This window comes from Taudactylus pleione, unplaced genomic scaffold (assembly GCF_031769625.1).
Source record: "Taudactylus pleione unplaced genomic scaffold, aTauple2 ptg000256l, whole genome shotgun sequence".
In the NCBI taxonomy this organism is placed as follows: Eukaryota; Metazoa; Chordata; class Amphibia; order Anura; family Myobatrachidae; genus Taudactylus; species Taudactylus pleione.
In genome coordinates this window covers 12,035,329-12,052,288 of record NW_028284658.1, presented here as the reverse complement: position 1 = coordinate 12,052,288, position 16,960 = coordinate 12,035,329, and the positions used below count along the sequence as shown (strand labels likewise).

Sequence of the window (16,960 nt, the reverse complement as noted above, 5' to 3'; positions counted from 1 at the left end):
TAATGTAAGACAGGGACTAACAAGACTAGAGAACAAATAACAATGAATGAGCTAAATATCCAATCGATATATAGGAGAGGGTATCAATGACCGTCATATCTCAGATAAATAGTACATGAAGGTGTAGCAGCATATACATGACAGTGATCAAACTATGCCTGGTAGCCAATGATATATGCTATAATAGCAAGAGTATATGATCGATTCAATAGGTGAACATATATAAAACAATGCATGACAATTGAACAGATAAGCTCTGAAGTAAAAACTGGAACATAAATCCGCCGTATCAATACATGATGACCAAAATGCAGGGTGCAAGGTAAATTCAATAATCACCAAGGCACTATGTAAATATCTATAATTATTCACTTTATATAAGTGAGCATATATAGGTCACCATATGTTGGTGTCAACATACATAAACACAAAAAATTGTAACAGGTATCAAGGTTGTTTTAGTCAAAATTAAACAGTCTGGTATCTCTCACTGTAGATGAAAGAGAGGACATGTAGCCAAATCTCATGTGTATAAACACAACATATACATTATGGACAAATTTCACCTATAAGCAGTGCCTGTATCTAGTCATCCTGCAGGTAATAGTTCATAACTACAACTTACCATCTGTCCTGTACTAGGAGTCACATCTTCCTGAACAGGCTGTAGACGAGGACTTTTCTAGTAAAGATAAAGTTGTGAGTATTAGACTCCTGATAATCCACAAAGCTCCCATATGTCCTATTACTGTATATTGCTTGCTAAAGGTATACTATCAAAATAATGCAAAACAATCATTTGTATTTGTAACTTAGCACTATTAATATTATGTACAGTATTTCCTATGTATGCAGGTTAACTGGAATACGGGCCACTGTTTAAATATTCCATGTAAAGCTCTTTTAATATGATTGCTAGTTATGGCAATTTCTCTCAATTAATATTTTTAATCTCAAGTAATCTTCTGACAACACTGAGTTATGTGCACAAAGGTTTCTTTTAAATCTGTCTCACCTCCATTATATTTTTAACAGCAAAACAGAGAAGAGATAAAAGCTAACATTAATATACAGCCATCTTAACAAAGCATATGACAGAGCAGGAACTAGAGAAAGTACAGTCTGTTCCATAATCTACATTAGCAAGAGCAAGACACCAGTATGCACTGTTTCTGCATCTCTCCATATACTGATCACTGTGTGCACTCAGTCTCTTCCAGAGGCGTAACTAGGATATTTGGAGCCCAGGGAAAATTTTTTTTTTAAAAAAGGAGCCCCCTCCCCCCTATGTGCGCGCACCGACAGCGTGTGCGGCGAAAAATGGGCGTGGCCACATGCCACAATGGGCGTGACCACTGAAAAATGGGGTGTGTCAACATGACACACACTCCTTTCTCGTCACTCTGGGAACATTCCTTTCCATACCATATGCACCTTAATGCAGTGCCCCCTATGCAGTGCTCCCAGTAGTGCCCCTTATACAGTACCCCCAGTATGCAATGCCCCCAGTAGTGGTCCCCCTTATGCAGGCCCCAGAAGTGCCCCTTATACAGTACCCCATTAGTGGTCCCCCTTATACAGTGCCCCCCAGTAGTGATCCCCCTTATGCAGGCTCACAGTAGTTATCACACACAGACATACACACACAAAACATGAAAAACAGGCTTACCCGAATTCCCGCTCCTGCCGCTGCTCCTCCGTCTCCGTCCTCCCGCTCGGTCCCGCTCTGCATTATGGGAGAGACGTCATGACATCTCTCCCATCACCCACTGCAGGAGCCGGAAGGCGGAGTGCACGAGTGAGCTCCAGTCCAGCTCTGGCAGTGGGCGCAGCAGCCACTGCCTGATTCTCATTGGCTGCTAAGTTAACACACACACACATCGTCGCCGGGTAGTACCCGATGTGTGTGTAAATGTGTAGTGTGGACCGCACTCACTGCGTTCTGCACTACACTGGCTGACTAGGGTGGGCCTGTACGGTGGCGACGGTGCCCCCCCCCACACGCGCCACCGGTCCCACGGCGGCCCTGCCCTAGTTATGCCACTGGTCTCCTCAGGAATACGCGTCCTGCATATTGTGCTGGCAAGTTTAATGGTGCCCTTCTTTCCCTTATACATAGAATTACTATACTATCCCTTTAAACCGGGACACTCATGAATTACACAGGTTCTGTGGCTGGCTTACTTCAAGCCTGGATTTCACCTAGTTTTAATCAGCCGCAGAACCTGTGTAAATTCATGTGTGCCACTTTTAAGGGGTAGTATGATAAGCTTACATATACAAATACAAAGTACCATAAACTTTCGAGTAAAAGATGTAATTTGTAAGCATTGTTAACTCTACTATCAAGGTACATACCACTAATTTAACATTTTGCATAAAAAATATTCTTTTATAATTTTTATTCCCTGAAAACCTACTGTCTTACACAACTGCATCAATCGTCTTCATTATAGACACACCCTATAGACATAATCCTGTTCTGGATAGAGTCTGGTGAAGTATAGAAATGCATGTAATTTGAAATCTGATGAGTCTCCTGGAATTGTCACAATTATGCTAATGTAATATGTTGTATTATTCATATAGTAAAATGGTGCATCCTTCACCCTCTATTTGTTTGGGTGATTTATATAACACACTTTGAGGGGGAAGCAATCGGGAAGCCGACTGCCTAAATACCGGCAGCCGGCTTCCCGACTGTCATATCCCGGCAAGGGTGAAATGCTGGGCGTCTAAATGTAGACGCCCGCATTTCCCCGACGCCGGGAGACCGGCGCCCGGCATCCCGATCGTAGTGATGCCAGGCGCCGCGATTTCATACCCATTCCCTTTGAGGTAGCGACAAGACAAGGGGTAACATATAAGGCTGGCCTATTGGCAGATCAGGCGGGTGGCAGGTCAAAAAGAGCTAAATCTTATCCCAGTATCCTTATAAGGGTGGATTGGTTACATGATGCTCATTGTGCAAGATCGTACACAGCATTTTTTTCTATCTATATAAATTATATGCTGGCAGTGTAATCTCCAATTGCTCTATCATATTATTGTTATCACCACTGTATCTAATACCTCTTTTAGATCTGAAGGCCGGGTCGCACCCGGGATTATGTTCACATGCCCATCCCGGGTGCAACTAGGCTGAGACCCCTTTCAGACAGGCGGCCCAACCCTGCACTAATGCCGGGTCGATGACATCATCGCCGTCACCGGATGAACCAGTTCTTGAAGAGGAGATCATCTCCAAGCACTGGCACTTCCTATGCAGTAAATGGGACCCGAGTCGCATTGACCCGGGTTACCTGTTCACACTGCATCACGAGCAGTGTTGATCACGCGTTCAACCTTTCTTTTGACCATGGTTAAAATTAGAGATGTGCACTGGTCCATTTTTGCTAGTTTTGGTCCTAATTTGTCATTTTGTTTTGCCAAAATGCTATGACTAGTTTTGGTTTAGGATTTTTTCCAAAATTGACAAAAGTAGCTAAAATCACATAATTTTAGCTTTTTTTGTGCCTAGAGCAGTAATTCCCAAACTGTGTGCCGCGGCACCCTGGTGCCTCGGGACACTTGCAGGGGTGGCTCAGGTTGGTGGTCCAGCACCAAATCAAATTCTTTATGGTCAATGTAATGTAAATATGTGCACAAACAGAAGCACAAACCTGAATTCCTCAGTAACCAACTTTTGGCTTAGGGGTGCCGTGAAAACAATGCTGATGTACTAGGGTGCCGTGATTCAAAAAAGTTTGGGAACCACTGGCCTAGAGTTTTATTAACCTCAATAACATTTATTTCCAGGCAATTTTGAACAACTCATAGCTCACAATATTGTTTTCATCCTGTTAAGGTCAAAAGGTTGCACCGAGCTAACTGGCTGACAAAACTAAGTAACAGCAGTGGGCGGCACAAAAATGTGACAGTTCCACTTCAAATATGGCACATGGCCCACACTGCATGGAGTCACAGGGTTTATACTGTACATGCATATGAAACCAAACAGAACAATTATTTAATTTTTTTTTTTTTTATGTCACAGCTCTGTTCCTGCATGGACTGGAGCCACAGGGCTTGCTTTATAATTGTATTTGAAAAAAGTGCACCAAGCAGTACAATTATTTAATAAATTTTTTTGATGTCACACTCACAGCTCTATACCTGCGTGTACTGGAGGGATGTAGTAGGTAAGGTCTCAATACCGACATCGGAATCCCAACGCCGGAACGCCAGCCCAAATTAGGTAAGTCCGAGGCGCCCTTAGCGTTAGCCGCGAGGGGGGGGGGTTAGGTTTAGGGAGCGTAGAGGGGTTAGAGTTATGTTTGGGGGGGAGGTTAGGGTTAGGCACCCCTAGGAGGGAGGTTAGGGTTAGGCACCCCCTGGGAGGGTTAAGTTTATGGTGCGGTAAGGGGGGGTTAGGGTTAGGCACCCCCGGGGGGACATTAGGATTAGGCACTAGGGGGGGAGGTTAGGGATAGGCACCACTAAGGGAAAGTTAGGGTTAGGGGTGGAGAGGGGTAGGGATAGGGTACTTACCTGCCCTGTCGGGATCTTCTCCCTTCGGGCTGCCGTCGTCGGGATATGAACCACCGTCTATTCAGCCACCGGGACTTCATACCCATTCTGGACTGGAGCCACAGGGCTTATATATGCATATTAACAAAGCGCACCAAACAGTACAAACAATACAGTTATTTCATTTAATTTTTTGATGTCGCAGGCGCAGCTCTATTCAAACTGCATGGAGTGGAGTCACAGGGCTTATATATACACGTGAATGTCTTACTGATGGACACAGCACAGCCAATACAGCTGTCAAAGTTGAATAATTGGCTGAGACAAGTTCAGTTTAAAATTTAATCGCGGCGACGCCATCTTGCGAATGGCCGCAAGACTCCATTTTGGAAATGAGATCGCAAGACACCATTTTTGTGGTCAGCCAATTCAAGTATAACTCAGGAGCTAAGAACAGATGGCAATGTATTGTTAACCTACCAAGGGCAACTGGAAAAACAAGCTTTCTGAGTAAAAGTAAATAAGAAGAGACAATGGGTATTTTTACATACAAATTGGGAATCCCTGGATGCAGATAAAGTATAGTTGTGGCAATTGTAATATAATATCTACACAATTGGATTTGCCTGAATCCTAGACAGGATGGCCCCAAATCCCACAGTTTGAGGTGATAATACATTTGCATTTCACACAAGAGTCTGTGAGAACAAAAGAGGTTTTGTTTTCCTTTGAACACACAACAGGTGGGGGCCTGCTGACAGAGGGAATGTAGAACTACAACCCTCAGCCATCCACACTGCTGGATGTTCACTTCGTGTATGAGAGATTATGCACTTAAATCTCACCCATTAATAACTAGCGTCCTTATACCAAACCCCGAATACCCACACACTACATATTCACACACAAGGTTCCATTAGCATCAAATTGTATGATTCAAGTTGGTTAAGTTAGTTTAAATGCTAAGAAATAGAGGTTTTTGATATCTAAGGTATTATACATGATAAGCAAGGTGTGTTTGGTTTCGTCCTGATGCGTACGCTTTTTACAGAATCCCGGTGTTATCGGTGGAGAGATCGCATCATGCAAACTCAAGTTACGGATCGCAGAACTTACAAGCAACAAAATGTTTAGTTGATGGAATGTTACAGGAGGCGTTACCAGAAAGACTCCGGCTGTTAGAGGAAGGGAAAGTCTATTTGAAACAACCTGTTAAATGTGTCGTTACATATGCTTCTCCTCTGGGAACCAATGAGATCAGCAGGAAGTTCCCCCTTTGTCCTGTTTCAGTCTGGGGGGGAATAAATACATGTGTCCGAACACTGGTTTGCCAGTTCATGCTGAATTTTGGGTGAACTGAGGATATCTAGTCAGAAGTCTATCTCTGGGTCCAGAGGCACAGCGTATGTATAACCGTACTTGGTCTGTATTATTTCCTTTTTACGCCTAAATTATGTATGTATAGATTGCGTGTAACTGACTGTACTTTTACCTGAATAATACTTGTGCGTTGGAACCACAGATTCCACTCCTGTCTTTATTTGCGGTCATACTGCGTACGCAATTAGCGTTGTGTTTAGAGGTTTATAGGCAGGTTTTGTCGTAGTGGTTTTAGGCAGGGTTTTGTCTGAGAGGTTCTAGGCAGGTGAATCTTAGAGGTTTATAGGAAGGAATATATTAAAAGGTTTATTGACGAATTTAACAGTGGGGGCTCATCGGTTTATCACACTATCTGATACACGATAACACTCGGTCATTCCTCTCTCAGCAAAAGGGTGGAGGCGCCTTTTGGGAGACGCATTAGTCTTTCATTACCACAGTGTTGCTGAGAGTGTACTGCCGGTTATTGTGTAGAGGAAGCGCTGATTAGAATCCAGGGACAAGAGAGGAAAAAGTTTGTTTTCCTCTGTTGATAGAACCTTGTGTAGAGGGGTGCTGCAGTATTTGCATACGCAGCTAAAACGCATTTTTGCGTACGCAGTTAAAAAAGTAATTATTCGCTTGTGTGGTAGTCGCATAATTGTGTATGCGGACGATCGCACAGATAGCGTATACGCACTTCCGGTTCTGCTGCCACGTGTTTGAACAAAGACATTGAGGTTTACATTTTTTTCTATCTACCAATATCTGGGTTAAACGTTTATTTTCTGTGCAGAGAAAAAGTGTGTAACAGTGTGTGTATTGTTGGTAGGGGTAATTTATTCCCTAAAGTTAAGGGTACCGTATGATCCTTAAGGGCTAGGTGCAAGGGTTAGCCTAGTCGCTCGGTAAGCAGCTTTACCATTCTAAACACAGTAGCAGGTGTACATGTTGTCTTTGTTGTATAGAGGTGCGTGAGAGTGGCCGACATACAAACTCTCATAGGTTTGGAAGTTACCTTACTAAAGCTTATCCGGGTCTGGAAGTTGCCTGTTTCAAAACTTATCTAGGTGTGGAAGTGGCCTTATGAAATCTTATCCAGGTGTGTGGGCGCCGCCGACTTAAATCGTTCACAGGTAAGTGAAAGTATCTTGATTGTCTTTCACCAGTTTAAATTTTTATTGAAAAGCGTAGGAGTTGCTCAAAATGGGAGCCACGCAAACGGTAGAAATGTTAAGCAATGATGTGCTGCTAATGGAGGCTCCAATTGGATCAGCCCGTCGTATTATGCATACTAAGTACGGTACTTATGCAATAAGGTATTGTGATATATGGTTTAATATGACGAGAAAGAGTGTTAGACCGTTTCCCAAAATTGGTAGTTTTGATAAAAATGTGTTAGATAATGTCCAGGATCACATCAGTATGGTGCGATCCCGAGAGAAAAAGATTAAGTATTTTGAATGTTTAAAAATATGGCAGCATGAAGGGGATGCTTGGCTTAAAAATGTGCTAACGACACAAACTAGCGTTGCAAACGCATTGCCAGAAAATACATCCGCGACGCTGAGTTGCAATACGGGCGAGCCGCAAATTGGCGCGCACTGGCAGCAAAGTAGCGTCATGGAGAGTATTGCCAGCAGTTCACACTCACCTCCCCCACCTTATGTGGATGGAGGTGCAAGTACGGTTACCAAAAATACCAATAAAAATGTAACAAGTAATTTGTACCCCCTCTTAAGTAACCATAAAGAAAATGTTTATGATGTAGAAGATGAGCCTATTGTAATGTCTGCTATTTCTCATGCTGTACAAATGATAGATGCTGCATCACCACAATCACGGGTGGTGCCGCCATCTCCATCGGTAACAGCAAGGGAAGTGTTAATACACTCTGCACCCATTGAGGAAGTTGTTAATACCATACGTAGCAGCAGCAGATTAAACCCCCAGCCAGGTAACCAGGTCAGAAGTGGCAACGCTGCCGGTCTGCATCCCATTCGGACAATAACTGTTCCGAATGGAAATGCGGATGCAAACGGTATAGTATCCACGAGGGAAGTAGTGATGCATTGTCAAGGGCAGAACTAAATTCCATCATAAATGATTTCCCTGATCCAAAAAAAGAATTAGCCAAATGTCAAAGATTTTTGAGAAATTTGGGTAGTTCTCATGAGCCCACAAATAAAGATTGGCGTGTGGTGTTAAGGGCCTGTCTGCCACGCAATACCGACGTGACAAAATTTATCACGGACTGTGTATTGGATGGCGACGTTCCCTTAACAGACCAAGTAAACCAAGGTAACATTTCCCGCATTGTGACTCAATTGGGTGTATATTTTCCAGTAGTAGTTAACTGGAACAAAATCTTCACAATCAAACAAAAAGAAAGTGAAACTGCAGAAGAATATTGCGACCGGGCTCTGCAGGCTATCACCCAGTACACTGGGATAGAAGAGATTAAAGATAGCATTCACCACAGGGGAATGATAGTCACGATATTAATGGATGGTTTAAAAGAGAATTTAAAAACTCGGGTTCAGACCTCACAGCCTGGCTGGCGGGGACTTACAATAGATAACCTCATAGAGTCTGCCATAGAACATGACAAAAACATCTCAAAAAAGAGGGAGACCCAGAGCGAAAAATTAATGGCTGTCAGTATACAAGCTCTGGAGGGAATGACGTTAACATCACAGCCAACAGACATGCTTGCACTTGCACACACACTCAGGTCAGAACAAGTTGCTCTCACTAACCCCACTCAACAACAAACACAATTCTATCCCACTAACCCAATGCAACCACAGGTCCCAGGATATCCACCCACGTCTTTTCCCCCACAATACCCTTACCCTCCCTATCCTTACCCATATCCACCACCTTTACCCTCTGCTCAAACTTCACAACAACACATGCTTTCACCTGAATCAAGGACATGTTTTAATTGCAAACAAACAGGACACCTAAGTAAAAACTGCACAGTAAAAAGAGTATGGACCCCACATCAAGGAAAACCTGGACATCCCCATAAGGGATATGCACAGAGACCAGCAAATGCTCAGCAAGCACCAGCTTCAATTGTAGCCGTAAATGCTTTATTGGAGAATGGTAGCCAACGCTAGGGGTCAGGTCATACCTGTAGCCTACAGATAGTCAGGTTAATGGGAAGTACTAGGGAAGAACCGGTCTTGATGGTTGATGTAGCTGGTACTGAATATCCTTTTCTTGTAGACACAGGGGCGACCAAGTCAGTGATGAAATCTCCCGTTAATTTACAGGTGACCAACGAGACAATACCAACAATGGGTGTGACAGGTAAAGTGGAACGTTATCCTTTAACAAGGCCCGCAGAGGTTAGTATTGGGCCGTTGCATACCAGACATTCTTTTCTTCTGGCTGCCACGGCTCCTACTAACCTGCTGGGCAGAGACTTGTTATGTAAAATGGGATGTGTCATATATTGCACCCCTGATGGTGTATATTTAGATATCCCAGAGAGAATGGTATACGAGGTGCGGGATATGTTAGACACCCCTCAAAGGATAATGTACCACTCTACAGTTTTAAAAGAAAATCCATCACAAGTAGATGAAATGTTGTCCCAAATTCCAGATTCCCTTTGGACAAAAGATGGACAGGACACTGGATTAATGGCAAATGTAAAACGGTAATGGTAAACATAAAAAGCAGTAGGCAAGCTCCAAAAATTCCCCAGTACCCACTAAAACAGGAAGTAGAACTAGGGGTGTTTCCAATAATCGAGCGATTATTGCAACAAGGAATTTTAGTTCGTACAGCTAGTGTAGCCAACAGTCCCATCTTTCCAGTAAAGAAGAGTGGTGGGAGGGGTTGTAGGCTGGTGCAAGACCTTAGAGGTGTTAATAAGGTAGTAGAGAGCCAATTCCCTGTAGTGCCAAATCCAGCTGCCATCCTGATGCAGATCCCACCAAATGCAACCCATTTCACTGTCATTGACTTCTGTTCTGCTTTCTTCTCTGTGCCTCTCCATCCTGACTGTCAGTACCTATTCGCATTCACATACAGAGGTGTGCAATATACATGGACACGATTGCCCCAAGGTTTCATAGACAGCCCCAGTATTTTCTCCCAGGCATTGCATGACTGTTTACAAGCTTTTCAACCTGCCAATGGATCAGTTCTTATTCAATATGTGGACGATTTATTGCTATGTTCTGACTCTTTTATGTCATGTGTGAATGATACTAAACTTTTGTTACTTCATCTCTCGCAAACAGGACACAAAGTGGACAAGTTACAGCCGTGCCAGCCCAGAGTAAAATATTTGGGACACTGCCTAACCCAGGGGTTACGACATCTCACAAATGATAGAATCCAGGCCATACAAAACATGACACTGCCGCAGAATCAACAGCAAATTCGTACCTTCTTGGGAATGTGTGGATATTGCCGAATGTGGATACCAGGTTTTTCTATTTTGGCCTTGCCTTTACAGGAACAAGTCTCTTCCTCAAAGCCCGATCGCGTCATACACACTGAGGAATCAGAACAGGCTTTTCTTAATCTTAAGGATAGTCTGACAAAAGCTCCTGCATTGGGAATACCCGATTATGAAAAACCTTTTGATTTATATTGTACGGAAGCCGATGGTTGTGCTGCAGGTGTCCTTACACAAAAACATGGTGATGCCAGTAGGCCCGTAGCATACTACAGTGAACAATTGGACATGGTAGCAAGATCACTCCCCACTTGTTTGAGAAGTGTAGCAGCTACCGCTTTACTGGTGAGTAAAAGTGAGGACGTAGTATTGGGCCATGATATGATTGTCTACACTCCCCATGCTGTATCTGCCCTGTTGAACTCAGCTCAAACCAGACACGTCTCCTCGGCTAGGTTCACCAAATGGGAACTAGCCCTAATCGCTCCTGCAAATATTACAGTTAAACGTTGCAGTACGCTGAACCCAGCAACATACCTGCCATATGTACAACATGATGTACAAAGGGTGGAAGGAGAGGAGTTGCTGGCGGGAGGTGAGTTCGGCAGACATGATAATACTCACGATTGTATGACATATCTGAATCAAACCTTTACTGATAGACCTCAAAAAATGACACACCTTTAGAGAATGTGGATGTAACTTTCTATACGGATGGGAGTTGTCATAGACAAACAGACACAGGTGAATTATGTACAGGTTATGCTGTTGTAAATGACACAGACATCATGGAAGCTAAACCTCTCGGTCCTCCTCACTCAGCCCAGGTGGCAGAGTTAGTAGCACTGACTACAGCATGTGAACTGGCAGCAGGCAAATCTGCTAACATTTACACTGACTCGAGGTACGCGTTCGGGGTGGTGCACGACTTTGGGGCCCTATGGCGTCTGAGAAACTTTATGACAGCAGCAGGCACACCAGTTGCACACTCCCGACACATAAAACATCTCTTAGAAGCAATCCAACTGCCCAAAGCAGTGGCAGTAATTAAATGCAAAGCCCACACATGTGAGGATGACCCAGTGTCACTGGGCAACAACAGAGCTGATGAAGCTGCAAAATGGGCAGCGGGGTTAAAAATGCCTTCTCCAATTGAAACAATTATGTCATTCCAAACCATTGATATGCTGAAATTAATTGAAATGCAAAATTTGTGTTCAATTCAGGAAAAATCCATTTGGAAGTCCAAGGGGTGTGGGCAAGAGCCCTCCGGGCTCTGGAGGGACGGACATGGTAAGCCAGTAGCCCCCAAGGCATATTACCCCAGCCTGGCTGAAGCAGCACACGGTCTGACTCATCTAGGTAAACAGGGCATGTGCAAGTTGGTGAGGGCATACTGGTGCGCACCAGGGTTTTCTTCACAAGCAGAGAAGATAGCAATGTCCTGTCTGACCTGCTTGAGAAAGAACATAGGGAAAGCGATCCCTACCGAACCATCCCACATTCCACCGACTGATGGACCTTTCCAGGTGATACAAATTGATTTCATCCAATTACCACCCTGCAGGAACCTTAAGTATGTATTAGTGTGCACAGACGTATTCTCTAACTGGGTTGAGGCCTACCCAGCAGCCACTAATACTGCTGCATTTACTGCCAAGAAAATAGTTCAGGAATTTGTATGCAGGTACGGTATCCCTAGAATCATCGAAAGTGATAGGGGTACCCATTTCACAGGTGATGTTTTCCAAAATATGTGTAAGCTGATGGGTATTAATAGCCGACTTCACACCCCCTACCGACCGCAAGCCAGTGCCAAGGTAGAGAGGATGAACGGGACTATTAAAAATAAGCTAAGTAAAATCATGGCGGAGACTGGACTAGGATGGCCAGAAGCTTTACCTTTGGTCCTATATAGTATAAGGACCACTCCTAGATTTCCTCTGAATCTGTCCCCATTTGAAATATTGTTTGGAAGACAACTTCATTTGATTATAAGTCCACAGGAAGATCTAAAGTGTAACAACGAGGTAACTGTGAAGTATCTTATATCAATGAGTAAGCTGTTAAAGCAACAGCAGCAGAAACTGAAATTGTTGTCCCATGATATGCCTGAAATGAACTGCCATGATGTTGAACCAGGAGAATATGTTATGATCAGAAATTTCTTACGTTCAGGTTGTTTGACTGATCGGTGGGAAGGTCCGTACCAGGTGCTGCTGACGAGTACTACATCTTTGAAGGTGGCCGAGAGAGATACCTGGGTCCATTCCACTCACTGCAAAAAGGTCAATCAACCGGTGGAGAAACAAGTCGGAGACAAAGCTGATAGTGTGGATCTGTCGCTCGCGAGCTTGTTCCGGGAGGATTGAAAAGGTCGTAGTGAGATACCTGAACTGAGAGAAATTTGCAGGTCTTGTTGTGACAATGGACGGGCCTGCTGTGTTCATTTTCATATTCTCTTTCAGAGTGTTCACCATCCTGGTCGGTTCGGGAATATCCAGTTGGGGGACCAATTGAGGAAACGGGAACTGATGGCAGTGCTGATGGAGTGGAGAGAGGAGGAGTGCAATGCCAATCAGGGGAGTGTCTGACCAATCTTAGTACTGTTATTGTTAAGAGAGCTGTCATTCCGGATACTCGGGGAAGGTGTGGAGGGTTATCGTCTGAAGATTCCTGTATTTGTGAGTTTTGTGGGTCCCTAGTTGATGAAAACTGTATTCAACAGTGCCAACCTAAATATAATCCGTACTGGGCAGGGTATCCTTTAGAGGATTACCACAGCATGGTAGGCAAAGTGTTAAATCAAACCGATTGCTGGGTGTGTTCACATGTGCCACAGGGACAGCATAATGTAGGGTTGGTGCCATTTCCGCTGAATATCACGGAAATTTTAGAATTACAAAAAGGGAAAACAGTGGATGGAAAATTCCTCTCATCCAAACCACCTCATTTCAAACTCTATCAATTTCAAGTAGATAAATCACTTTTGTGTCTAAACATAACCAACCCCAATAAACCCGGAGGTTGGGAAGTGACGGGGAATAATCAGACGATGACCTTCTCACAAAGAGCTGTTACGCACCATTAAATCAAGTGGGAAATATTTTAGGTACCGGTATACATTGAGTTCCACCAAAGAAATGATTGGTAAAGTACCAGATGGTTATTGTGCTAAGATAATACAAGCAGAAACTTGCATATACCAGATGGAAGAGCCTGAGATAGGATTGTTTGCAAGAGAAATGTGTTTAATGATAATGATGCATACCATTCCTTATGTTCTCCCTGATAATATATATTTTATATGTGGAAGAAAAGCGTATAATGGCTCTCCCCGAGTTCCGAAGGTTTGTGTTATCTGGGAAGAGTTGTCCCAGAAGTTATGACCCTCACACATGTTGAAATGTTGGGAATACATAAAAACACACCGTCACCATATCTTCACACACAATATGAGCACAGAGGCAAGAGAAATATGATACCTGGTGATATGCATAAAGCCGCTCAGTTAATCAGTGAGACAACTGGCTTCCAAGTTTTAGTCGCCCTGGATCCCACCAGAATTGCTAGGGGTACATTAAATTTTAGATATATCCAGGAACTTGCTAAATTAATAGATAATATCACCGAGATGTACGATGACACATTCAGGTACACAGGGAGAGAATTGCAAGCGTACAAGAAAGAACTAGTGCAACACAGGCTAGTGTTGAATTATTTAACTGCTGTTACTGGAGGGTATTGCGTAACGTTAACCACCCAATTTGGAGTAAAGTGTTGCACTTATGTCACCAATGATACCAGCGACCCTAAGGAGGTGATAGACCAGAAGATGGATGAGATTCTGCAGCTAAAGTGGGAATTTCGTAAGAACCATAACACATCAGTGGCTGAAGCAGGGGAAAAGATAGAAGGATGGGTGTCAAGGCTGAACCCAGTGAAATGGTTCTCGGGTCTAGGAGAGTGGGTCCAGGAAGTGGTCGCCAGCGTAGGCAAATTCTTGATCCTTATACTGATTGTCATCATAGTAATTGGCATATGCGTCCGGTGGGTTCCTATTGTGTTGAAGTGTGGAAAATGTGAAAGCAGAGTGAAACGAAGGAATGAAACTATGATGGTGGTCAGAAATGATAATATGTATACCGAGGTAGATACAGAACTGCACTGCAACCCTGAGCTAGGAAGTACCATCATTTAAATGTATAATATTTAGACATGCATAGAAGATATTATTGAAATGTTATTTATAGAACACCCAGACAATGTAAAGTCTCAAATTCCCCTTCAAAACTACTGTTATAAGACTGGTGCATCCCCACATCTGTCACATGATCTCCCAAGATCCGCGGTGTGCGTATAATAGTAGTTTTCTGCCCCTGCCTAGAGACACATTGTTGATGGATTAAGAACCACCTTGTGCCATACCATGATAACACCAAATAATATGTAAATGTAAGCCTAAATTAAATTCTAATAGCAGATTGTGATAGCATGTTGTTTGCTATCAAAGGGTGGACTGTCGAAGTTGAATAATTGGCTGAGACAAGTTCAGTTTAAAATTTAATCGCGGCGACGCCATCTTGCGAATGGCCGCAAGACTCCATTTTGGAAATGAGATCGCAAGACACCATTTTTGTGGTCAGCCAATTCAAGTATAACTCAGGAGCTAAGAACAGATGGCAATGTATTGTTAACCTACCAAGGGCAACTGGAAAAACAAGCTTTCTGAGTAAAAGTAAATAAGAAGAGACAATGGGTATTTTTACATACAAATTGGGAATCCCTGGATGCAGATAAAAGTATAGTTGTGGCAATTGTAATATAATATCTACACAATTGGATTTGCCTGAATCCTAGACAGGATGGCCCCAAATCCCACAGTTTGAGGTGATAATACATTTGCATTTCACACAAGAGTCTGTGAGAACAAAAGAGGTTTTGTTTTCCTTTGAACACACAACAGGTGGGGGCCTGCTGACAGAGGGAATGTAGAACTACAACCCTCAGCCATCCACACTGCTGGATGTTCACTTCGTGTATGAGAGATTATGCACTTAAATCTCACCCATTAATAACTAGCGTCCTTATACCAAACCCCGAATACCCACACACTACATATTCACACACAAGGTTCCATTAGCATCAAATTGTATGATTCAAGTTGGTTAAGTTAGTTTAAATGCTAAGAAATAGAGGTTTTTGATATCTAAGGTATTATACATGATAAGCAAGCTGTGTTTGGTTTCGTCCTGATGCGTACGCTTTTTACAGAATCCCGGTGTTATCGGTGGCGAGATCGCATCATGCAAACTCAAGTTACGGATCGCAGAACTTACAAGCAACAAAATGTTTAGTTGATGGAATGTTACAAGAGGCGTTACCAGAAAGACTCCGGCTGTTAGAGGCAGGGAAAGTCTATTTGAAACAACCTGTTAAATGTGTTGTTACATATGCTTCTCCTCTGGGAACCAATGAGATCAGCAGGAAGTTCCCCCTTTGTCCTGTTTCAGTCTGGGGTGGAATAAATACATGTGTCCGAACACTGGTTTGCCAGTTCATGCTGAATTTTGGGTGAACTGAGGATATCTAGTCAGAAGTCTATCTCTGGGTCCAGAGGCACAGCGTATGTATAACCGTACTTGGTCTGTATTATTTCCTTTTTATGCCTAAATTATGTATGTATAGATTGCGTGTAACTGACTGTACTTTTACCTGAATAATACTTGTGCGTTGGAACCACAGATTCCACTCCTGTCTTTATTTGCGGTCATACTGCGTACGCAATTAGCGTTGTGTTTAGAGGTTTATAGGCAGGTTTGTCTTAGAGGTTTTAGGCAGGGTTTTGTCTTAGAGGTTCTAGGCAGGTGAATCTTAGAGGTTTATAGGAAGGAATATATTAAAAGGTTTATTGACGACTTTAACACAGCAGAGTACAGCACAGCATACAGAAGTGTGCACCCCCTATACACATTGACTAAGCAGCACAGCCATTTGTGAGTCTGGACATAGCACAGCCTATACAGTAGAGTTAACCGCAGCATACATCAGCGTGCCCGACATGGAGCTGGCACCTTATATAGAATCCAAAACCCGCGAGAATCTGTAGACGAGTGGATGATGTTTTACCTCGAAGTGGAATCTGAGTCAGACGGGAAAACCTGATCCGCTGCTCAGATTGACTCGGATTCCTGATGTTTGGGCGGGTTCGGATTCCAAGAAATCCGAACAGCTCATCTCTAGTCGAAATGGCTTATTTCAACCTGGCCCTTTCACACCGCACAGTAACCCGAGGTGCTAATCCATGTGCAATAACCCGGCTTATTGGAGCAAGTGTAAAAGGGATATAATTTGAAATATTCTCTGCATTCATTCTGTCCCCTGCTAAACAACTTTCCTTCACCAGATGATACTTTGCTTTTTACTTATTGTTTTATGACATATGATTAATTTCATATATCACTGATTACTAATCTTAAATAGTGCTCCAAACAATCAGCTTCTGTCATTTTTAAAACACAGGGGGTGATTCAGCAATGGACGGAATCTGTTCTTGCTAATATGCAAATGTAGCAGGAGGTGTCTGACCCCTGGTGCATTTGTGATCCCAGCACTGCGACCGAGGTCGCAGGCTGGGATAACCATCGCGACCATCGGTGGACAGCGCTGGCC

General features: G+C 43.3%; 1 protein-coding gene across 1 annotated transcript in view; it reads right to left on the bottom strand.

The window, feature by feature from the left end:
- NECAB3 (N-terminal EF-hand calcium binding protein 3) overlaps positions 1–16,960 on the bottom strand; it is a 176,054-nt gene that overhangs the window by 39,686 nt on the left and 119,408 nt on the right. Inside the window, exon 9 of the mRNA XM_088480807.1 lies at positions 626–682. Within this exon, the coding sequence (XP_088336933.1) occupies positions 626–682 (57 nt within the window). The remainder of the gene's footprint in view (positions 1–625; positions 683–16,960) is intronic.